The sequence below is a fragment of the Rosa rugosa genome, chromosome 2 (assembly GCF_958449725.1).
Source record: "Rosa rugosa chromosome 2, drRosRugo1.1, whole genome shotgun sequence".
NCBI classification, from domain to species: Eukaryota; Viridiplantae; Streptophyta; class Magnoliopsida; order Rosales; family Rosaceae; genus Rosa; species Rosa rugosa.
In genome coordinates, this window is record NC_084821.1 from 46,491,145 (window position 1) to 46,516,715 (window position 25,571).

Here is a 25,571-nt window from a genome sequence, read left to right on the forward strand (position 1 = left end):
GCTTCAATGTTCCACTTGATTTACTTGATTTGGTTTTGACAAGAGAAAGAGTGAGTTACGTATGATTTGGCCTATAGATATAGGCCAATGAGGTAGTGCCAATTTCAATTCATAATACATACGCACATAACTTTGACATCATGGATTTGATTTATTTATGCTTCCATGTCCTGAGTATGAAATCTACTTGATTAAACTATGCTTCAATGTTCCACTTGATTTACTTGATTTGGTTTTGACAAGAGAAAGAGTGAGTTACGTATGATTTGGCCTATAGATATAGGCCAATGAGGTAGTGCCAATTTCAATTCATAATACATACGCACATAACTTTGACATCATGGATTTGATTTATTTATGCTTCCATGTCCTGAGTATGAAATCTACTTGATTAAACTATGCTTCAATGTTCCACTTGATTTACTTGATTTGGTTTTGACAAGAGAAAGAGTGAGTTACGTATGATTTGGCCTATAGATATAGGCCAATGAGGTAGTGCCAATTTCAATTCATAATACATACGCACATAACTTTGACATCATGGATTAATATATTTCTTCAGTCGATAAAGGTTTTCCTTCGATACTTTTCCATCAGATTCAACAACAATCAAGGAGACAATAATTAATAGCGCACAAGACTGAAAGCTCCCAAACCTTGTTTTTGAGCTTACAACAGACAGCCATAAAATATCACAACTGGACAACCTAGAAACATAATGCAATTTTAACTAGCTATATTCAATCTTACATAGATTTGCTATTCATGTCATTCTTTAACAAGATTATAATATGTTACTTCTGGTTCATTGTTGCATAATGTTATATAGATTAAAGCAATATGTCAAGAAGCCGGAATGCACGTAGTTCTCAAGAACCGATATGTCATACTCCCAAAGGACTTTGAAAAGGGTTATTAGAAGCCTCAAGCCTGATATTGACTTTGAATTCTACAAATAATCGAGTGCTAGAAGTTCGTATGACATAGACGCTAAGGTCCTGAAGAGGCCTTGTTAAATCTTGGAGTTGCCTATATGGCTTCTTTGCCATTATAGCTCACTGGAAGGCTTTTCTAACTTAATGTCATGTTTGTCTTGAGCTGTCAAGTGAAACTATATTGTTGTTTATTGTGATAGCAGTTCTTCTAGCTTGTTACTTGATATTCTTTTTCGTTCTAAGCATGTGTCAAATTTATAAGAATACTTTCATGTTAACTAGAAGACAAGTCAAAAATATAAATTATTAGAGGATTATTCCTTCAGCAAAGTAGAATGGAATTTAATGGAGTGCTAAGCAAAACATTAAACAAAATGTTGAAATAATTGCATTAGGTACGTTAAACAAAATGTTGAAATAATTGACTAGCTTTTTTTTTTTTTTTCTTTTTTTAAAAAAGGATCAAAGGATTTCACTACTACCCTCATGGTGACTCGAACCCAGGACCTTGATCTAAATGATGGTTTTCTATTAAAATGTGACATAAAAATCCTTCAACTGAAATATGGGTTACATATGAAAATGCCAAAAAAAAAAAGAAAAAAGTTGCAGTCCTAGTAAGTTGAAATCAAGTCACTGGTCACCATTTGCACTCGAACTGGATTACGTACTTTAGCTGCATCACATCAATTTTAGAGTATCAAAAAAAAAAAATATGTACAAAAAATAACTTAATACACAAAGTTCGAATACATACCTTCAATCATTTTTTTCCATTAAATTGTTTCCAACAATCTTTTGGACGGTATACGAACTCTTTTTGAATTGACATCACTTTGTGAGGGTGATAAAACCTTTAACATGCAAGCACACAATGTATCAGAAGAATTCTTTTCTCTAGGCTCAGAATTATGATCCTACATAACACAATAAAAAATAGTCACTTTACCTTCAATCCTTCTCCTTCAGGATTAAGCTTTTTATTGGAAGAAACATTATTTCTTTTAGGATTAAATACTTGTTACTCCCTGTACTTAGTTCCCGAAAACAGTTCAGTCCCTCACCTTTGAAATTAAACAATTTAGTCCTTATTCTCTTTAATTCTCACACAATAGGTCCAAAATGACAATTATACCCCTCATTTCCTCTTCTTTTTTTTTTTTCTTTTTTTTTCTGCTTCTCTCTCTCAGCTCTCTCTATCTCCTCCTAAAAACAAAACCCCAAAAACTCTCTCTCTCTCCCCCCTCTCCCTAAAGCTCCAAGGCAAGGGCTTTGAGTACTACTCCGTAATCCTCGGCCGCAACTCCAAGAAATCAACGGTGGACATCGACCTCTCTAGCCTCGGCGACGGCATGAACATCTCCCACCACCATGCGCACATCTTCTACGACCTCACCCGCCGCTGCTTCGCGCTGGAGGTCATCAAGAAGAATGGCTGCCTCGTGGAGGGGATTGTCCACCTCCCCAGAAACCTTCTGGTCAAGTTCGATTCACAGGATCTGCTTCAGATTGGGGATAAAGAGTTTTACTTTGTGTTACCGATAAGGATTACTCTAGGTGGATCTATTGAGCCCAAGCATTACGCGATGGCGGTCGGGGGAGGTGGTGGTAGTTCCTATCTAGCTTTCTGTAGAGATGATTATATGATGGATTGATGTTGGTGTAGCAATTGGAATTGGGATAAGTTTGTTTTTTGAATCATATGATGGAGGAGGAGTTGCGAGAGTGGCCGCCGATGGAGGAGTGGGAATGGGGAAGGGAGCCGATGGGGCTGAGGACGAGGGTGGACTAAAAAGATCTAGTGGTCTTCTCTCTGTTGTGGGAGTCTCCGAATGGGCTTTCTTGAACTTGCGGCTCGCGGCTCGGAGACTTGAACTTGCGGCGGCTATCTTACTCGGAGATTTGGATTGCTCGGAAGAGACTTACAGCGGCGGCGGAGGAGGACGAAGAGACTTGAAGGCTGGGTTCGAATGTTCGACTAAGGGATTGAATTTGAAATCTAGAGGGGGATTGAATCATTTGTATGGGATTGAAGGCTGGGTATGAGTGTTCGACTAAGGGATTGAATTTGAAATCTAGAAGGGGATTGAATCATTTGTATGGGATTGAAGGCTGGGTATGAGTGTTCGACTAAGGGATTGATTCGATTGAATTTGAAATCTGGAAATCTAGGGTTTTGTTTGGGGGTTGGGATTTGTGGTTGGGTTTCGGTGGAGCAGAAGAGGCAGATGAGGGTGAGAGATTGAGGGTTTAAGTAGTGGACTGGGAGTGGAGCTTGGTCTTGGTTGGAAATGGGATCGAAGCTGGAGTTGGGGAGAGAGAGAGAGAGAGAGCAGAGAGCAGAGAGCAGAGAGCATAGAGAGATGCAAAAAAAAAAAGAAAAAATTAAAAAATGATTAAAAATAAAAAGATAAAAAAGAGAAAAAGAAAAGAGAGAAATAATAAAAAAGAGGAAGTGAGGGGTATTATAGTCATTTTGGACCTTGTGTGGACCTGTTGTGTGAGAATTAGAGAGAATAAGGACTATCCAGTTTAATTTAAAAGGTGAGGGACTAAACTGTTTTTCAGAGAAAAGTTTGAGGAGTAACAAGTATTTAACCCTTTCTTTTATTTTGTTTGTTTTTGACCTCTTGCTCTTTCTAGGTGGTTCTCCAAAAGGTGGTTCACCTAGCATTACTCTTCGAAAAATAAGTGAATAAGTACATATATGTTATTCTGATATTTTCCAAAACGATTATTGTACATTCTGTTATAAATACTATTATTGTGTGGCTATCCACATATTTATTTTGGAGTCATTTTGTAATATTCACTAGCTAGTACGTACCTTTATGATGTAATATCAAGAAAGTTTGTGAGTGATCACCAAGCAAGAGAGTGATCATCAAGTAACTTAAGAGTGACCATTAAGTGACTTGAGAGTGACCACCAAGTTACAGCATGAGTGGTCATCAAGTCATTCAACCCTATATAAAGGGGCTAGTGAAGAATGAAATAGACAGACCACTTTTCCCCATCTATTCTCTCCTAATATATACTTTTACTTCCTCACAACCAAGCAAGCAAGTTCCTTCTCTTATATTATAACACATTCCTCTTTCTTTTCTTTTTTAATAAAAGAGACTGAATTTTATTGAAAGCTAAGCAGCTGGGTTACAGTCATCTTGCACACAGTATATCATGACCAAATATATCAAATCCAAAAATTTAAACGCAACATTTGGGCCCGCCTTTTTAAATTTTACACATGGCTCGGTCCGTGTCCAGCCATATTGGATACAAGTAGCTCTATGAAACATAGCCTCAAAAGTTATAGCAGCAAGTCTGTGTGCAAGTTCTTAGGGCATGTTGAATTTGAGCACCCCTAATACTAAGCATCAGAACTTCAATGTCATCTAACATTGCACTATTTTCATCAAAAGCATGATTTTTGCTAAGAATTTAATGTACTGCATCGAAATAGTCACTTTCAATTGTGACATTTTGTAGTTGCATTGATTTAGCAAGGTGCAATCCTTCTCTGATAGTAGTGAATTCTGCTTGTTTAGCTAAGTTTGCATACTGCACTGTATGTTGCAAAGGTAGCCAAAAAATGGCCCTGTGAGTTGCGCAGAATGCCCCCAACACCTGCCCTTGTCATTTGGGGTGAGAAAGCCCCATCAACGTTTAACTTATGCCTGTTATGCTACTTCGGTTTCCAGCAATGTTTCAACGCCTTCACATCTCGGTTACTGCCAGCTCTAGCATTTTGAAACTCCTCCAACCATGCCATAGCATACAGCAGTTTACCTGTTGCAAGCTGAGAGACATTCTCTCACAATTTGTTGTTTCTATTTTTCCAAATTAACTGCCCGAATGATCATCATGAGTTTTCAAAATTTTCTGCTTTCAGCTGTACATCACATTCTAAAAGCCACTCCTTGAAGTTATTGAGGGCAGCAAGGTGTGTTGAAGATTAAAGGGAGTTGCAGATAGTAGTTCAACTTCTATAGGACATTTACAAAAGACATGATCATTATCTTCTAACCTGTGCATGCACATAATACAAGTTGTCTCGCCATGCCTTTTATAGTCAATCTTTCTCTTGTAGGCTAAATATAATTTGCAGCATGGCAAACACAAATCTGTACTTTGCCTGGGACCTTTGCTTTCCAGATTTGCATACATAATTCTTTGAAGGTGTCACCCATTGAAGTGGTAGCTAGCACATTCCCAAGCATCGACTCTCTTGCAACCAATAAGCTATTTTGATCATAAACTTGCCTCTCTTTTCCAAGCTCCAACACAACTTGACAGGTAATGTACGACGACTGATTATAATGGCAAGACCCTACTCCGCTACTGCCGGACAAAACAACGACCGGATTGTTACCGGAATCCATGCATCGTGAGTTTCATCAATTAAGTCAGTGACCAGTTCTAGTTCTGAATTCAATGGTCTCTAAATTAGGTACTGCTGACAGTTTGGAATCCACCTATCCTTCCAAATATTTACCTGAGCTCCATCACCAATCCTCTACTTCACTCGAGCTTGCAAAACTAGTCTCCCACTAATAATACTCCACGAGAAAGATGAAGCATCTCCAACCTTAGCCTCTCAAAAGGTACAATGGGGAAAATACTTAGCCTTGTATAATCTAGCAAGCAGGCACAAATATTTTTAGACCCCATGTCACCCCTTGCTTAGTAGTAAGACACAACCTTATTCCCAACTATGCCAATGATTTTTTTTTTCATCCTTGTCTCCCAAAATGAGACACAAAGTTGATGTATTTCATCACATAAGCCCGTAGAGTAACAATTCATAGCATATAAACTGTTTTAATCAAAATTGATTTACCTGCAGAACTCAGAATCTTTAACTTCTAGCTGATCAATGTTGGAGACATCATTGAGTAGAAAAATATGTGCAAATATGATATCTCCTACTCCCAAGTATAGGAGGTCAAGTTTTAGTAAAGAGAAAGTGAGAGTATCGTTGTTATGCGGAAGCGTCAAACAGGTATGTAGTATCAGAAATATGAAAAGATAAATTAATTGAAAAAAAAATCCAGAAGACAAAAGATTTACGTGGTTCACCCCAAAATCAAAGGGTTACATCCACGGGCGGAAACGGTGAGAAGATTCCACTAATATCAAAAGGAGATTACAAGGTGTTTAGCACTCAAACCCAAAACCCGATTACACTCGAATACACTCACGGAATGAGAAAGACCAAATAGAAGAACAACTACCTCAAATATATATTGTCGCTCACAAGAACAAAAGCAACAAGGCAAAAGGTAATTTTCTATAGAACCCAAAACTGCGGCTACTTCTCAATAACCCTAAGTTGCGGTTTTTTCTTTTCTCTCTCACACCTTAATTGGTGACAGAAAGCATATATTTATATGTGCATGAGGCATACTCCAAAACCTAATAGAATTAGGTTAATCATATGGGCTTAGTCCAAAAGATAATTGATGGGCTTATTAATTTAAGCCACAAACCAACAATCTCCACCTTGGCTTAAATTAACTAAAATCTCCAAAGTAAAAATCTCCCCCGAATGTCTCCTCCATCAAACCCCAAAGGGGTACTAAATGTGAATAGCAATCAAGCCCAATCTAAGCTTGAACTTGTAAACAAGAACTGGCTTGATCAAAATTAGAAGAGACTGAATTTCTTCATATAAAGCAACCTTGTAGAACTGAAGTTGCTTCTCTTCAATATCACCAACAAAAACAAGCATCTCCTGACTAGGCTGAATAAAAGTGTTGTCTAACACTTTCTCTGAAGCTTGAACAAGCTCTACCTGCTTACTAACACCATGGCCCGAACTTGCATCAATAGACTCTCCTCCAAATAGCATGGCATACTCTTCAAAGTTCATAACTTGGCCGATTACAAATTTGGGTGACTTAGATTGAACACACCACAAGTCATAATTATTCACCCCATATGCAAATCCATGGAATTTAAATTTTGCCCTCCACTCAAGTTTACCATCACTCACATGAGCACCAACAGGACAACTAATATCATAATAATCAGCATGAGTACCAAACCATACCTTAATTGGAGTCTTCATACAAAATGTGGATGATGGAGACCAATTAATCAAGTAACAGGAACTCACAGATTCAACATCAAAGTCCTTAGACTTATCCAAGTTAGAAATCATGCAAAGCGCTTTCTCTATGAGGGATCCACAAATATGTTCTGCAATTTTTATATGTAGTGTCTTCAAAATAGTGCGGTGTCTCGCTATTTGATATTCACAGAACTGATCAAATTGGCCCTCAACAAATACACCTGTACCAAAATCTGAATATGGACTTGATGAAGAGGCAACTGATGAAGCACCAATAATTGTGCTACCCTGAAGTACGTAGAGGTTATGGCAAATCAACTTTCCTTGAATCACAACAAGAGCACCCTTACTGACTATTAAAACTTCACCTACTTATAGCCTTGTGAGTCAAGAGTACCCAAAGATATCAAATTGTTCTTCAAATCTGGGACATGCCTAACCTTTGTCAAAGTCCTGATAATTCCATCATGCATCTTAATTCGAACTGTTCCAATCCCCATTACTTTATTAGGAGTATTATCCCCCATAAAGACAGACCTTCCATCATTAGACTGATAATTGTCAAACCAATCTCGATTGAAGCACATATGGTGCGAGCAACCTGAATCAAGCAACCAAGCATTAACAGAAGAATCACTAGAAAATAAGGCAAAATCAAAAGTAGTAGACTCATCATCCACATAATTCGCATCATCACCAGAAGATTTTTCAGAAGACTTAACTCTATCTTTGAGTTTAGGGCATTCAAGTTTCCAATGACCTTCTTTGTGATAATAGTGGCATGTACCTTTGCTAATTCGAGACTTAGATCTCGAACTTCCTCTATTACTGCTTTCTTCTCTACCTCGAACTACTAAACCACGATCTTGATTATGATTCAAATTCTCTGACACTTTCTTCGATCTTCAGTTCTCTAGAACTCAAAGCTGCTTTGACATCTTCGAAAGAGATAGCCTCTCTTCCATACAACATGGTGTCAACAAAACTATCAAAAGAAAGAGGCAAAGAGCATAGCAAAATCAAAGCCTGATCTTCATCATCAATTTTCACATCCATACTTCTCAAATCAGATATAAGCTTATTAAATTCATCAATATGGCTTCGAACAGTTGTACCGTCAGACATACAAAGAGTGTATAGTCATTGCTTCAAATATAGTCAACTGGTCAGGGATTTGGTCATATATAATTTCTCCAGCTTTAGCCACAATCCAGGTGCAGTTGTCTCATCAGCAACTTCACGCAGAACCTCATCAGATAGACACAACAAAATTGCACTATGTGCTCGTTCTAACATGTCTCCTTTTTCTTCTTCTAACAAAGTAGTTGGCAAAGCATTCACACCTTTCAGCGCCTTTAATAACCCTTTGTACATACCTCCAATAATATGGAGTATTTACTACGTCACCAAGCATAAGTAACACCCACTTTGGGACATCCACAAGACATGGCAAGGCCCAACCGAGACATGCATCATGTAGCCCTATGTTCAGGCTACGCGGCGGTATCCGGAAGTCGCAAATCCGCCACCGGGAAGCCACCTTCCCGCCCTTGCCAACATGCCTCCATAAACATAGCTTTCTACATGCTTCTAGGTTTTCTAGACTAGAAATATGTGGAAACTTGTCCCACATCGAAGAACAAGTAAATGAGAAGCATTCCTTCATCTATAAAATGAATGCCTCCTCCCACAACTCAACACAATTCATCCATTCCCATTACATCTTTTGTAATCTCGTTGGGCCGCAAGGCTCGACACACTAGTACAACATTCAAGTGGACGTAGTCTCCCGCTCATGCGGAGGCGAACCACTATACATCTCGTGTCAATCTCTCTCTCTCTCTTTACTTCTCGTTAATTAGATCCCCACGGATCCAAGCATTAACATTTGGCGCCGTCTGTGGGAAGCCAACACAAAGGCTTCGTCACTTACCATTGAGTTAAGTCATATTAACCGAGCTCAAAGTAATTTCTTTCATTGAGTTATATAATTGAAATTCTTAGCGGTAACTTGTGCCATCGGGGCCGGTCAAAGGCCGGCGGGGTCGGTCAACGCCCGGCGGAGTCGGTCAACGCCCAACATGGCTGGTCAACGCCGGTCAACACGTGGTCAACGCCCGGCGGGGTCGGTCAACGCCCATGGAGTCCGGTCAATACTTGGTCAACGCCAGTCAAGGGCCAGTCAACGCCCAACTCAAAGGTCAACGCCGACCTACACAATTTTTTGCGGCAAAATCTTCTCTGGACACCCAGTAAACTACTGTGGACACCCATGGCAACTCCATCAATATCGTCAGCGCCATGTTCCATCTTTCTCATCAATCAGCATCAGCGTTACTTATGCTTCCATCTCCCGCCAGCTCCGGCCTAGCGCCGACCAGCGACCATCTCCTGCTAGCGAGGCTAGCAAGCCCAGGTCTCAGCGGCGCATCTCCCACTTGGCAAGGCCAACGCTCCGCCAGCGAGCAACCTGCAGCAACAACCAACACATGCTCGCATAGCTCTCAGCGGCAACCCAGCGCATATCAGCCAGCAACCCAGCAGAAAGGGCCCAGCGGTAACACCAGCGCTCGTCAAGCAATCAGCTACCAGCGCCAGCACCTAGTAGCTAGTTCCCGGCCAAGCTAACACCGCCAGCTCGGAGCCCCGCTAGCCTCAACTGCTCCGCTAGAGCACCATCAGCGGCGCTTCTCCCGCTAATCTCCGTCAGCCACTGCTTTCTTTCTCTTCGATCGATCATCAACGCTAGCAGCAAAGCCTTCCCCGCTGACCAGAACCTCCGCCGAGCAACATTTCCTCTGGTCACTCTCCGCCAGAGCCACCGCTAGAAGCCTAGGCCTTGCACCAACCGCCCTAACGTTCAGCGGCAAGCGTTACCCATTATCGGCGGTAACCCACAAAAAAAAAAAAAAAAAAAAAAAATTTCCGCTAACTTTGGCGCACCGCTTTGCACCGTCAAGCAAGTTTCCTCCTTCGCTCGTCACTGCCAACAAGTAGAGCAGGCATGGACCAAGGACTCATTCCGTCGAGCCTGGCCCGTCAAGGAGTCGTTCCGCCAAACATCAACGCACTAGTGAGGCTAGCCAGCGCCGGCAGCAGCAACACCAAGCTTCTGTCAGCGGCACCGCGGGGCTTCTGTCAGCGGCAGCGTCGAGCTCGGTCAACGACAACACCAAACTTCTATCAGCAGCTTCCTCCAAGCAAGCACCTGAGCACCAGTGGCCTCCTTTCGGCCATATTCTGCCACACTGTACACCGCTATTTCTAACCGCTAGCAGGCTCCGCTGCACCGCTGAAAGTCACCGCCGAACTTCATCCCCAGGCTTCACCGCTTAACTTCACCGCTGGGCAGTCTTCATTGAGCACCAAACAGCCAGCAACCAAGTGCCAACCTCCGACAAAGCTAAGCCCCTCTATTCGCAGCAAACTGTAACTCCTTAATTGATGTCATGCTCGGCACTTCTTCAGGGATCGGTCCGTCAAGGCGCTGGTCCACCAAGCTAGCATGCTTGTTCTAGCTCTGAACGATGGCTCTGCAAATGATAAGTTATCGAAACTCATTAAATTAAAAGTTCAAACATTCTTTTAGCACTTCGGGGGCAGGCATATTTGATACGTGTCTCAAGCATGGCCAATCATCTATATTTTATATATTTTCCTTAATTGTAAAACTTGGCTGGCTTGCTATGCTCAGCACACCTGGACATCTTAAACACCATAAGCCTTACATGCATGTGCTATGCATTGAAAATCGTTAACTTATGATGCATCCGTATACATGCACAGGTATACATATTATAAGCCCACTGTTAAAGCATGGTAGTACCCTAATAAGTCCATGAAAAGTGCGTATCCAATTATATTCACATTTATACATCTTGGCTATGCCAATTGCTTATATATTTCCATGCATCGGTACATGGCTATTCTGTTCTACATCTGCAATCATTAATGGCCTTGGCAATTGTCAAAAGCACAATCATTAAAACATTTCCACTATGTCCTACATGTGCAACGCACACAACAACATAACCATATAAACAAAGCTTGCCATCAGCACAATCAGTTTTTGGTAAGTAAAAAAGCTGACAAAAGGTTCATGTTTTTGACCATATAGTTTCTGGACAATAACTTGTAGACATTGGTATAGGCCATTGCATGCTTATATCAAAGTGATTTTTGTCACTAGGGCCTTGTACATTTACATATAAATGCTACTGTCACGGCTATGTTCCATCATTGCACAACTTTCGTTCCCTGCCAATTTGACATACAAAATAGATATATATATACATGTCATTTGTCATCACTTATAACATGTCAACTTATATACTTTGCTTATAATTATAGCAAAGTACATATGCAAATTATTGATGTTGATCTACATATTAATTATCTATTTTGTGTCAAGGAAATTCAATTATTTCTATCAAGCATTCAACGGCAACTACGAGTTGATGTACGTTATCGGAACACTTCATCCGCCAAAGCAATGGAGCGTCATGCTTGGATAACTCCAACATGATTTGGGCACCTATATCAATTCCAATTCCAACTCCGCTAACCTCCAAATCGGCATAAGATAAATCACTATACCTTATCTTTTACGCTCTTTCAATTTGAGCTACTGCCATGCCAATACCATGCTTTTACTGCTTCTAAGCATGCTTATAGAATATCACACTTAATATATCTTTACATGCTTCCATAACTTTTAAGCATGCCTACAACATTTCGTAAATTTGGCAACATTTTCTAGGTCTCACATGCTAGATATGTCATGCTTCACATACCGATCTCAATGATCCTTTAGCATATCTACAAAAATGCAAAAAATGTTATTAGCAACTTTACTACAAGTACATGCTATACACATATGCCATGTTTCTATTTAATTGCAACCAAATTAAATAAACATGGGACGCTCATACAAAATATTATTACTTGCTCTATGTGTTCATCATTTTTCATTCAACCGCCAAGCGGTAAGGCAACGCCTCATAATGACAATGACCGCTACGCGGCATTGCAGTCAAGCTTTTCTCCTTCGAGAAAACAGCAAGGGACTAGTTAACACAGCCCACGGCAGCCATTGATCGGGCAGTTAACCCCGACGCTTGGGTACCAAAGATTGGGCTCGCTACCCAACACCCTCTGCTCCGTGCAGCTCCCCTCATCAAACAATTTTCCGACCATCCGGAGGTCTATAGCCAGGAGTGGGGGACTCCTCGCAGGGCCTGGCAGGGGCCCACCCGAAAGGGCAAAAGCGTTCGCTCCAACCAATTCTAGATGGACGACGCACTCGCACTAATTATGCTTGATATACGGCACAAAGCTACGCTTTGGTATTAACCCGCAAGAACACCCTCCTTGACTGGGGACTTCGGGGACTTATACATACAGCCCAGCATAATTAGCACGGCCACGCTCATGCCTCAGGGCGTCACCATCGAGCTACCCGTTAAAGCCTCATGGCAACACAGAGCTCCGGGCTCGTGCCTCAGCGGCACCGCCAGGCTTTCGCGCTCGTGCCTCAGCGGCACCGCCGCGCTTTTCGCGCTCGTACCTCAGCGGCACCGCCAGGCTTTCGCGCTCGTGCCTCAGCGGCACCGCCGAGCTTTGCGCGCTCATGCCTCAGCGGCACCGCCAGGCTTTCGCGCTCGTGCCTCAGCGGCACCGCCGCGCCTTTCCGCTCATGCCTCCCCGGCAACCCTTGAGCTTCCGCTCCTGCCTCCCCGGCAACCCACGAGCTTCCGCTCATGCCTTCTCGGCAACCCTTGAGCTTCCGCTCATGCCTTCCCGGCACCCACGAGCTTCCGCTCATGCCTTCCCGGCAACCCTTGAGCTTCCCGCTCATGCCTTCCCTGCAACCCTTGAGCTTCCGCTCATGCCTTCCCGGCAACCCTTGAGCTTCCGCTCATGCCTTCCCGGCAACCCTTGAGCTTCCGCTCATGCCTTCCCGGCACCCACGAGCTTCCGCTCATGCCTTCCCGGCAACCCTTGAGCTTCCGCTCCTGCCTTCCCGGCACCCACGAGCTTCCGCTCCTGCCTTCCCGGCACCCACGAGCTTCCGCTCATGCCTTCCCGGCAACCCTTGAGCTTCCCGCTCATGCCTCCCCGGCACCCTGAGCTTCCGCTCATGCCTTCCCGGCAACCATTGAGCTTCCGCTCATCCCCCTTGAGCTTCCGCTCATGCCTTCCCGGCATCCCATTGAGCTTCCGCTCATCCCCCTTGAGCTTCCGCTCATGCCTTCCCGGCACCCCATTGAGCTTCCGCTCATGCCTTCCCGGCATCCCATTGAGCTTCCGCTCATCCCCCTTGAGCTTCCGCTCATGCCTTCCCGGCATCCCATTGAGCTTCCGCTCATCCCCCTTGAGCTTCCGCTCATGCCTTCCCGGCACCCCATTGAGCTTCCGCTCATGCCTTCCCGGCATCCCATTGAGCTTCCGCTCATCCCCCTTGAGCTTCCCGCTCATGCCTTCCCGGCAATCCTCGAGCTTCCCGCTCACGCCTTCCCGGCATTCCCAATCTTCACATTCATGTCTACTCGACACACCACACGTTAATGGAACATGAAATTTTTCTACCATTTGTCGCCCGCGACAAATCAAATTCTTTTCGCGTTCCATTAATACAAGCGACAACCAAACAAACGCTTACCTTCGCAAGCGCTCATACAACTTACATTTATCATATGCAATCCATATGCTCACACGGCCATACGCGCTCTCGAGTTTGTACGTCATAATCGATCGTACTCGGCGCCATTCGCGTGTATACATCTACATATATCACGCACCCCATACGTTTATATATGCCAACGCATATCCATACAATTCACATTTGTTGCTCCATGCAACGAGCATTCTACGTATGCCTGCTTTTTGTTTTTTGTTGTGCAGGTTAACGAGTCCCTTCTTGCTTACGGAGTTCGGGGACTTGTAGGGGCTCCGTACCGCCCGGTTACTTATGCTTGATGACTTCATGATTTGAACTCCCCAACCAAGAAGCTACTCTTACTCGGGGACTTCGGGGACTTGTACATACCTCCAATAATATGGAGTATTTACTACGTCACCAAGCATAAGTAACACCCACTTTGGGACATCCACAAGACATGGCAAGGCCCAACCGAGACATGCATCATGTAGCCCTATGTTCAGGCTACGCGGCGGTATCCGGAAGTCGCAAATCCGCCACCGGGAAGCCACCTTCCCGCCCTTGCCAACATGCCTCCATAAACATAGCTTTCTACATGCTTCTAGGCTTTCTAGACTAGAAATATGTGGAAACTTGTCCCACATCGAAGAACAAGTAAATGAGAAGCATTCCTTCATCTATAAAAGGAATGCCTCCTCCCACAACTCAACACAATTCATCCATTCCCATTACATCTTTTGTAATCTCGTTGGGCCGCAAGGCTCGACACACTAGTACAACATTCAAGTGGACGTAGTCTCCCGCTCATGCGGAGGCGAACCACTATACATCTCGTGTCAATCTCTCTCTCTCTCTTTACTTCTCGTTAATTAGATCCCCACGGATCCAAGCATTAACACCCTTGTTAAACTAATAGGGCTCGCATCTTCAAACGCCAAAGGTTGAAATCATTCCTCCCGTTAAATTTATCAATCTCATATTTCATCGAAGAAGCAGACTTCATCATTGAATCAAATAGCGCAAGCGTAGCCTGGGCTCTGATACCACTTGTTGTGCGAAAGCGTTAAACAGGTATGAAGTATCAGAAATATGAAAAGATACATTAATTGAAAAAAAATCCAGAAGACAAAAGATTTACGTGGTTCACCCCAAAATCAAAGGGTTACATCCACGGGCGGAAACGGTGAGAAGATTCCACTAACATCAAAAGGAGATTACAAGGTGTCTAGCACTCAAACCCAAAACCCGATTACACCCGAATACACTCACGGAAAGAGAAAGACCAAATAGAAGAACAACTACCTCAAATATATATTGGGGAAAATCGTCCAAACAGTGTCTGAACTTTTCCAGACTATTAATTTTCATACCTATACTTTGAAAAACATCAAAATGGTACCTGACGATTTAAGCCCGACCTAATTTCCATACCTAACAACAGTAAAAACGTTAACTCCGTTAACTTTTGAAGGATATTTTCGTCATTTTACTATTCATCTTCTCCAAACCAGACAAATATAAAGAGAAATAAAAAAAAAATGAGCTTGCCATGGTTCGAACTCGGGCAGATTAATTCACTTCTCAGTATCTCAGCCACTGGGTCAACAATTGTTGGCAATTAATCATTCTCTTTTTTCAATCAATATGTCATAAATTAAACCTGACGATTAACTCAACACAATTAACTCCAGATCACCCCACCACGCTCAAACCATATCAAATCCAGAGTGTGCCCGATCTATCCCCAGAGCAGATCCTATAGAACCACCTCGCCGGAATCCGAACCACCTCGCCGCCGGTTAATGGGTTCTCTCCAAAACCAGTGAGACAACCACAATGGGGAAGAAGAGCAGAGCAGCAGTCAAGGCAAAGAACTAGACCAACCCTTCGCCGTCAGAGAATCAAGTCTCCGGCACAGGGATGTTTATGGCTTCGAAATGCAGCAGCAGCCAGAGGACGAGGACGAGGACAAGGACAATTTAATCAAGAAGATGGTCTCTCTAATTCTCTCTCTCTGACCGGAGGTGTGTGGATTGATGCATTCGTGAAGCAGTGGGGCTGGGATTGTTGGGTTGGGAAGAAGAAGAAGAGTGGTGGAGTCGGGTTTGGGCTTTGCAAGCTAAGATTGGTGCTCCGGCCACTAGATTCAGGGCTTCACGAACTTTGCGGTGTTGATGGTGATGCCATGCGTGCGCTCCTCCGGCGCGGCGCCGATCTCGTCGTACTTCTTGCTTTTGTGAGGGATTCTGGTGCTTCTGGGTCCAACTTGGATTTTGTAAACTTTTGGGTATGGTTAGATCAATGAAGAGTTTTGGGTTTTTGTTGAAGAATCCAATTGTCAAGGATTTGTTATTGTTGTTGATTTATGGTGTTGGAAAGAACTGGTTTTGGATCGAAGAGTTGAAATGGATATACATGTGTTCCTTCTCCAATTAATGGTAAGAAACTTTGTGGCTGGAGATCTAGAATGAAGGAGGAGGAGAGAGAGATACTTTCAGAGACTGCAAAACACGAGAAGGAAGATGACAGAATGGTCAAAGAGAAAGTGTTTTTAAACTAAATGATATACATATATATACAATTTTTGGTTGCCTCATGCTAATACCATGCAGGTATTCTGGTGGTTGGGGCTTTGGTTTGCATATATGTGGGATGGGTTCGAGTCTCCGCAACCTCAAAATCTTGAGATTATTTTAGATTTTCATTGTATTTAAAATTGATTTACTGTACCAAAATACATGAAGTACCGATTTTACCCCTCAAAAGTTAAAGGAGTTAACGTTTTTACTGTTGTTAGGTATGGAAATTGGGTCAGGCTTAAATCGCCAGGTACCATTTTGATGTTTTTCAAAGTATAGGTATGAAAATTAATAGTTTGGAAAAGTTCAGACACTGTTTGGACGATTTTCCCTATATATTGTCGCTCACAAGAACAAAAGCAACAAGGCAAAAGGTAATTTTCTACAGAACCCAAATCTCCGGCTACTTCTCAATAACCCTAATTAAGTTGCGGCTTTTTCTTTTCTCTCTCACACCTTAATTGGTGACAGAAAGCATATATTTATATGTGCATGAGGCATATTCCAAAATCTAATAGAATTAGGTTAATCGTATGGGCTTAGTCCAAAAGATAATTGACAGGCTTATTAATTTAAGCCACAAACCAACATATCGTATCCAAAGGATTGAGTAACTCTACCCTAAGCTAGATTACCGCGAAAATAAATCTAGAAAACACATGTAAAGTCTACCTTTTTACAAGTTCAATAGTTTTGGCCCTTTGGAAGCCTAACTACCAAAAGTGATATTAATAATGGATAGTAGTGAATCGGCTTTTGAATTAATTTTAACTGTATTAAAATTAAAGTGCAAATAAAGTAAAATAAACTAACAAAGTGTAAGAGATTTGATCAAATGAGATTAAAGGGGTTGTAAGGCATCACACCTAACCTCCTTTGTGCAAATTCGAAGTAACCAAATCTAACATGCTCATGCCAAGATGGAATCCTACTCGGTTCTCTTGATTATCGAATAACCAAGAAACAATTATACTAGAGAATGTATTTAAGCTACCCCTTGATTATCGGAAATAACTCTCCTAGAGTTTCTACCCATTCCTTGATTATCGGATACAAGTAGACCTATGTAGATGCAAGCTAAGTCCCTTGATTATCGGAAACCTTACCTACACCCACATGATAAGCCCAATTGTAACGAACCCAAGCAACCTTATTTGATTATCACAAGATTACCATTTCTAGATTTGCAACATGCTTTAGTTTACTAAGTTTGTCAAGCCTAGCATACTTCCACGAAATTATGAACACTTACCAACCTTAGGTGACAAATCTAAGATGCATAAATGAAGAACAATTAAAGTAGAAATTCATGGCATGATCCATATTAAATTCCACTACATAGTTTGTACACAAATTCGCCCTAGCCCCAAATTTATTCTACTCACAACTCAATTACACAAATTAAAGCCATAAACTTGTAAAGCATCAAATAAAGAGAGAAAAGAGTAGAGAAAGGAAGGAATACCCATGGGTTTGGTTCCAAAAAGAACCAAACCGCCGTACCTCTAAGAATACTTTCTACTCTCCAAGATGCAAAACAAAGTGAGAAACGCTTCTTAGTATGGTATTTTTGGTTTCTAATAAGAGAAAGGAACTAAAAACACCATACAATTCCACAAAATCTTTTAGAACAATGACGAACAAGGCTTGAATATATGAAACTAGAGTTGTGATTGATCAAAAGTGTATAGATACTTCGGTTTTGGTAAGGAAAAACCAAGAACCCAAGAAGCTATACACCTATCTCTACACAAAGCTAAGAAACTAAGAGAAATGTGTGAAGAGATGTGTGAGAGAGTGAGAGGAGAAGATGAAAAACGTCCAAATGAAGGGAGGGTGCTTTTATAGGCCAAAAGTGATGAATGGAGGGTGGAGATCAAAGGAAATGAAGGGCTAGATGTGATTGACAAATGTGAAAGCACAAAATGTGGATATAGTATTTAACTCCACATAAAAATAACCTAGAAAGCCCATTGATATTTTGGTGGAGAACAAAAAGTAAGGTAGAAGGGTCATTGTGTAAGGGAACAATATAATAAATGGGAGACAAATGTGTAAGGTGTAAGAATGAGACCACTTGTCATCTTGCAAATTTTGAATTTCAAAACAACCTGGACCTAAAGTCTCCAACCCTAATCAGCTCTTTCTTGTCCTCCATACATGTTCTTGGCCAACCAACTTGGCCGGAAATGTACGGAATCCGGCGTTGACCTCCGTTGACTTCTTTTTTGTCCGTTTGCACACTTTCTTCTCCTATCTTCCTTCAATTGAATCTTCACCGAGACTTAGGAATTGGCCTTCGACTTCTTCATACAAAATATTCCTCCATGAGTGTAGATCATCTTGGTAAAATTTCAGAGCTTAGTTCACCGTAATTTTTCCGGAAATGTTGCCGGAATCTGTACAGGTCCGGTTGTGCAGTTTTCTTCTTTTAGTCAGAAATTTGTGCCGATCTTTTGAAGGCCTTCCACTCCGAACTAGCTCTTTCACTCTTCATACGAAATGATTCTTAGGATGTCTAAAATGGATCTGAAAAGTTTCAGCTCATTTGGAGTTCATTTGGTCAGTCTGTCGCTCCTCCTTCCTTGCCTAGCTCTGTTTCTTCTAGCCGGAGTAGGAAAATGTGCTAAGGTTGACTTTTTAGCGTTTTTCCATGCTTCTCCATCATTTTCTAGTATGTTAAGGAAAAAGATAATATATATATATAAATAAATACAAAGGTTAAGCAAAAGTGCAAGATTAGGAGAATAATTAGAAAATAATTATGGACCAAACAATCAATTGTTTTGTGAGCTTTTCTTTTATATATGCAAATATAGCTGTTTTAGACTTTCCAACCTGCAAAGGAAAATTCCAAGTAACGATCATGTTCAACAACACACTTGACCTCCAAAATTGCAGACAAACATGCTTTCACACTTTCTTGCACATTGTTGCTGAAAACAACTCTCTTTTTTTAGAGTTTATCTTTTGGCCTGAAGTTTTCTCATATTTATTCAAAATCTCTTGAATCTTGTAATATTCTGCATCAGTTGCTACACCAAACAAAAACCTATCATCCACAAAAAATAAGTGATGCGGAGTAAGAGCTTGAGGACACATTTTCAACCCCTTGATGCAGTCATTACACACAGCCTGTGAAATCAATGCAGAAAGTCCTTCAACACAAAAGATAAATAAATATGCTTCGAGTGGTTCTCTGGCAATGTTGTAGCCCTCAACAGCACCCACAAGAACAATCCTTGTTGCCCAAATGCGAAGAATCACAATGCAACAGTTTGTGGCGGATCCAAGATGCAAATTTGTGGTGGGCCAACTGAACCAAAGTCTGATTTTTGATAAGGTAGCACACTTATACTACTAAAAGATTGCAAGCATTTTTCGTTGGGCTGCCCATCCAGCATTTCCCGTGGATAGGCAAGGGATAAATAAAAAGAGAGAACATTCCTTAAACTTGAGTACACAATTGATCAATTTTGTAGTCCGGCCGTTACCAGTTTGAGGACCATTTCTGCTATCAACTTTGTTTTTATTATTGAAAAGTGAGGGAAAAGACGAATATACTCCTGAAAATTGGGTGAAAATACAAAACATGAGTTCATCCCATTCTTGATAAATGAGAAGTCGAGCACCAGCGGTAACTTAGAAGACCCCAGGTTTGCTATTCTACCCAAAATTGTGGAAATGGAATGGGTTTGTGAAAAGTAATCTCTCTTTAGTTGGTTTTTACCTTGTTTTTTCAGTTTTTACCTCTATGCTCTTGTGTTCACTATAAGATTTCGATTCATTGCAGAAAAGGAGAAAAATCAGAAGCAGCCTATTGAACTACACTTTGGAGTCTTGGAAAATCATAAGCCAATGTTGCCTGCTACAAGTAGAATTGCTGGTTCAAAGAATCAAATTAAGCAATTACAGTGTCAGGTATTGTTTCTTTGCATCCCCATTGTTTAGTTTTCATGACTTTGGTCAAAAATAGATAGGGTTATCTGCTTCCGAATCTTTGCAAAATAGGCATTCTATGGCATTAAAAGGCTTACGACAGCCATAAGGCATTAAAATTATCAAAATTCACAAAGCAATGAACCATATAAATCTTATTTCTCTTAGATTGAGACATTGTATTTGCATATCAAGAAGAGCAATCAAAAGCAATTTAAATCTACTCGTACACTAATTCAAACTTAAAATGTTTTTATGCTATCAAATTTAGAGAGATGTTTCAATGGCCCTTACATCCACCTATTGACAAATATTAATTCACCTAATTTGTATTTGCACTCAAATTGATCTCTGTAGATTCTATCATTCTTGATGCCCATATAGTACTTAAATTGTCTTAATATCATCTACTGGTATTTGCTGTGGAATAAAAAAGGCTTTGGAGGTATTTGGAGGCTCCTAATTTCTCCTTCAAGTATTTCTACTACTCTGCTCATTGAAGGGCTTCAACAGGCTTCATTTGTATGCACCACAATGCTACTATGATCATCTTCTTTATGATTTTCATTTCATCTTCAGTGGCATCTCCTATTTTGATCTCCTTCCCATGATTCATTTGATCAGAAACCCATGTAGGAAAGTAGATTTGGCTAAATTATATTCACTTGAATGATCTATGGCTGTGTTCAAGTTCTTCCTTCTACCAGCCATTTCCAACCCTAACATTCCAAAACTATATACATCCGCTTTGTATGATACACCTCCAATGTTTTTGTAGATGGAACAACTCCGGAGCGATATTTCCTATTGCTGCAGTCAAAGACACAATGATGTTATCCAATGGGTATAGCCTTGCTAATCCAAATCAGAAACCTTGGCAGTAAAATTCTCGTCAAGAAGAATGTTGTGAGGCTTGAGGTCAAAATGCAAAATTTGCATGTCACATCCTTGATGGAGATATTGGATTCCACAAGCCACTCCAACTGCAATCTCAAATATTTTTTCACAGCTTAAGGAGATAGCACCTTTGCTGAGAAAAAATGTACTTTTCAAGGGAGCCATTTGACATGAAATCATAAACAAGTGCACGGTTTGAATGGTCAACACAAAAGCTGATAAGTCGCACCACGTTAACATGTTGAATCCTTCCTATAGTAGCAACCTCATTGATAAAATCTTGCCCATTAGTTTTGGACTTACTCAACATCTTGATGGCCACAAGGTGACCACTGCGGAGCTTTGCCTTCTACACGGTGCCAAAGCCTCCTTCACCCAATTTGTCCTTGAAACCGCTAGCCATCTTTTTGATTTCCTACTAAGAGTACCCTATTGGCATGATCACTGCTACTCTACAGAAAGTCTTCTATATTGTCATACATCAACAAGTGCCTAGCTCCTTCACCATTTGTATATTAGTAATGCAGTTATAAATGGAAAGTCTGGTGATAGTTTCGCTGCTAGGAACACTCCTGTGTGGTTACAAGAAAATGGAATCAGTAGGAAGGACATTAAGTGGTTGGTGCAACACTACAAACATCTTCATTAGTAATTTTATTCCTGTTCAATCCATCTCAGTCCTGCCGGTGTCTGTTCTTATAGAAGCATCATTTTTTTTCACAGAAATTTGGATACTTAATCTTTCATGTGTATACATTTTATTGATCAAATTTGTCTCTTACCACTGCACACTACCACATAGACTACAAGCTGATGATTGTCTCCGTTGTTGTAATACAGAGGAAAATACGTATCTAGGTTGAAAGGCTTATATATTGGGTGAACGGCATCAACTGCAACAGAGGGAAAAATTCATCATGCAATGACTCAGGTGGTTAGATAGAGATAAAATGAAAATCTTAAACAGAAATTTATATTATAAGCTACTCTAGATTTAGAGTATAGACAACTCACATAGTTTTTGGATTATCAATATGATGATCTTCATGTACCGAGGAGTTTCATCTTTACAAAAGAAAGCAATGACATTAACTTACTTAATTTGTCAAATATTATAGTTCAATATGCTGCAGCCATCAAAATAATATAATTAGAAAACATCATAACCTTCTCCAGTACGTTTCATATAGCATTTACTTTATTTTGTTGTTTTCAATTTAAGAAAAAAATCTTAACGACTGTTCATCAAGAAGACTAGATCTGAGCATATGCTACTCATCTCAAATCATGCAGCTCTGTTTGCATTTATATTTCTTCCTTAATTTGCTTCGTTTCTGTTGAAGAATGTTGACTTTAGTGTGCCTTGTCAAACTACGTTTAGTTTCTCTAGTTGTAATAGGAGAGTATTCCCAATTCAAGTTGGAGTAGGAATCCTTATACTCCAAAAAATTATATTTTGTAATTCAGATATATAGGGCTCTATTATCAATAATAGAACGCATAATTCTCTCTACAACCTCTTTGCATCCTAATATCCTTAAACACATTATCAGCACGAGCCTTAACTCTGAAACCAAAAACCAAAAAATTCAGAAAAAATTCTCCACTAGTTAGCCTCGCCACCGCCGCTACAGCCTTACCCCACAAGCGCCCCTGCTCTCTTCCTCGCTAGCCTCGCTAGTGACCAAATCCTCAGCCAGCCTGGCCAACCAGACCCGCTGTAGACTCCCGTACTTTTTCTTGTTTATTTTATTTTGTCGTACAACGTATGGGACTACGTATTCGTAAGGTACAAAAGTATTCGCGCTTAGGTAAGACTATGAGGCTATTTTAAAGGATTAAGAATTTAGAGAAAATCCAATTTGGATTTAGGAAACTTTTCTTGAAGTATCGAGGCTTAGGAAAAGCCCGAAAAATTTTTCCGAAAAGATTCGGTGAAGTGTCGGAGAAATAAGGATGTTTAGAATAGTATTTCTGAAGTGGGCTTGAGGGAAAATTAAGAGAAAAATAAAATGGGAGCAGCCAACCCACTTGGCCCAAAAGGAGGGACAAATTAGACTTTTCACACTGAAGCCTCACATTCCCCAAACCCTAGCCTCAAACACCATTTCCTCACTTCTCTCTCTCTCTCTCATCCGGCCCTCTCTCTCTCCTTGCTTCGCCGGCTGCGGCCGCCAGTGCTCCAATCTACACCAAAATTTTCAGATTTTCTCCTCTTCATTCTCTCTACCCATTTCTCAAACCAAAATCGTGAGATTTAGCCATTCAATCACCCAAAAACCCTAGAACCCGAAGCCAATTTGGGGGTTTTTGTGATTCCTTCATTCTAAGTTCAAATCAAGGTGATATCCCTCCTAATCTAGCCTTTATTCCTCCGATCTATACTTGTTTCTTATCAAATTCGAGTTTTTGATTTTGATTTGTGATTTTGGTGCATGAACCCGATTTTTCCTTAAACCATGAGGCTAGGCTACGGATTTGGCAAGGATTTGTGGTAAGGATCTATCCCATGCCACCTTGTTTCGAGTTTTTGGTTGTGATGTTGATTTTGGACGGATTTGTAGGTGAAGAAGGCCAAGGAGGAGGAAAGGCCATGAGTTTTTGGAGAAGAAAGGGTAAGGAATGGGTTTTGGGAAAACCCTTGAATTTTTGGATTTTGTTTTGTTGATTTTGAATTTTGTTGAGCTATTTTTGTTGGTGGAAAATTGTGAAAATTGGATCTTTGAGGAGGATTTAATTAGTATGAATTTATTGGTTTAATTCTCAAAGTGGTGGTAAATTGTGTTGTAGATTTTGGTGATTTTTGTTGTGTAATCTTGACCAGAAGAAAAAGAAAAGGAAGAAGAAGAAGGAAAAAACAAATCTTTATTTTGGAAGAAAAAGAAAATAAAGAAATGAGTAAAAGTTGGATTAAAGGAGTTTTACCGTGGTAAAGTGGTAAAAAGTGAAAATGGTTAAAGTAAAGGTAAAATCGGTGTAAGGAGGTAAAAGGGTAAAAGTGAAAGTAAAAAGGTGAAAACCACAGTAAAAGTAAAAAGGTGAAAAAGGAGTAGTAAAAGGGTAAAAGTAGAAGTAAAACTTTATTTATAATTATTTACTTATTTATTTTTAAAAGAAATAAGAAATAATGATAAATAAAGGGGTACTTGGTCAAAAGTTAGAAGTTAAAGTCAAATGTCAAAAGTCAACTCCAACAGTTGACCAAGGTTGATCGACCTCATAAAACGAGAAGATCGATTGGACTTTGGTCGCTCGAATTGGCGATAGTTTAATAGAGCGATAATGATGTTTTCCTTTTTAAGAAAGTAGTTAGTTTCCCAAATTGGTAAAAGTTGAAAGAAATAATAAATAGCCTCATTGAAATAAAAAAGATTTAGTATGCGCGATTACTTAGAGTTAGTCACGATGTTTACCTAGATAATTACTTACAAACTAAGTAATGTGTTAATGTCTAAGATTCAGCGGTAGCTGAATCCTGGTCAACGTTGGTTTGAGGGGCGAACCGCTACTCATGATAGTTTTGTTGCTACCGCTATCTGTCAAATGAAATACAAAGGGCATCAAAGGGAGACCACGGTTGGCTGCCTTATCTTCTCCGATGCCTAAGTCAGTTAATGTATTTGTGTTGACAGAATAACGTTAGGTAAGTAGTAAATGCGTAATTAATGAGGAGAGAGAAGTGGACCTTTTATAGGTGGGGAAGAGACTGATCTCTTCCTAGTTTTCGATGTGGGACTGATATGCTTAAGTTCCTAGATTTTGATGCTTCAGCGAGGTGACCTTGGCTCGGCGCGTGGCAGCGTGTCAGTGGCGATCTAGGGATGAGCCGGGGCTCAGGTGATAGCCTGCTTGGCTGTGTTTCCGTAGGTAACACCCTCGATAGTTGTTGCTACCGCTGGCGGCAGTATGAGCATGGCTCATTGTAGCTAATTATGCTTAGGCAAATGCTCATGTAAGTACAAGTCCCCCAAGTCCCCCGTCAAGGAGGGCAATCTTGGTTGGGGAGTTGCCTAGAGGTTTGAAGCGTTATTTCTGCTAGTCTTGCGAAAGCATAATTAGCGTCAGTGCGTTGTGAACCATGGATTTGTTATGAACAAACGTTTTATACCCTTTCAAGTGGGCCCCTGCTAGGCCTCCCAGGGAGTCCCCCACTCCCCAGCTAAGATAGGCCTCTGTTTGGCCTGTAAATTGTTTGTTGAGGGGAGCTGCGTTGAGCAGCGGGTGTTGGGTAGCAAGCCCAATCTTTATACCCGAGTGGCGGGGGTCAACAATCCTGATCAGGGTCGTCGAAGACTATTGACGTGTCCCTTTACTTGTCCCGGAGGAACAGAGCTTAACTGCAACGCCACATGGCGGTTGTTGTCATTGTGAGGCATTGCCTCGGGAGTCGCCGCTGGTGGAAGTCCCTCTACTGAGAGTCAGTGGTAAGAAGTGTCGCGGGGATCTTCTTGCTTGCAAGATGAAGGGGAGAAGTTTCGCTAGCTGTG

The 25,571-nt window shown here is 41.0% G+C and overlaps 1 protein-coding gene across 1 annotated transcript; it reads left to right on the forward strand.

Moving 5' to 3' along the window:
* The first annotated feature begins 2,287 nt into the window (after positions 1–2,287).
* On the forward strand, positions 2,288–2,981 carry LOC133730865 (uncharacterized). Its single transcript, XM_062158376.1, has 2 exons — positions 2,288–2,492; positions 2,602–2,981. Exons 1-2 carry the CDS (start codon positions 2,288–2,290, stop codon positions 2,979–2,981), a joined length of 585 nt encoding a protein of 194 aa, XP_062014360.1.
* Positions 2,982–25,571: the final 22,590 nt, after the last annotated feature.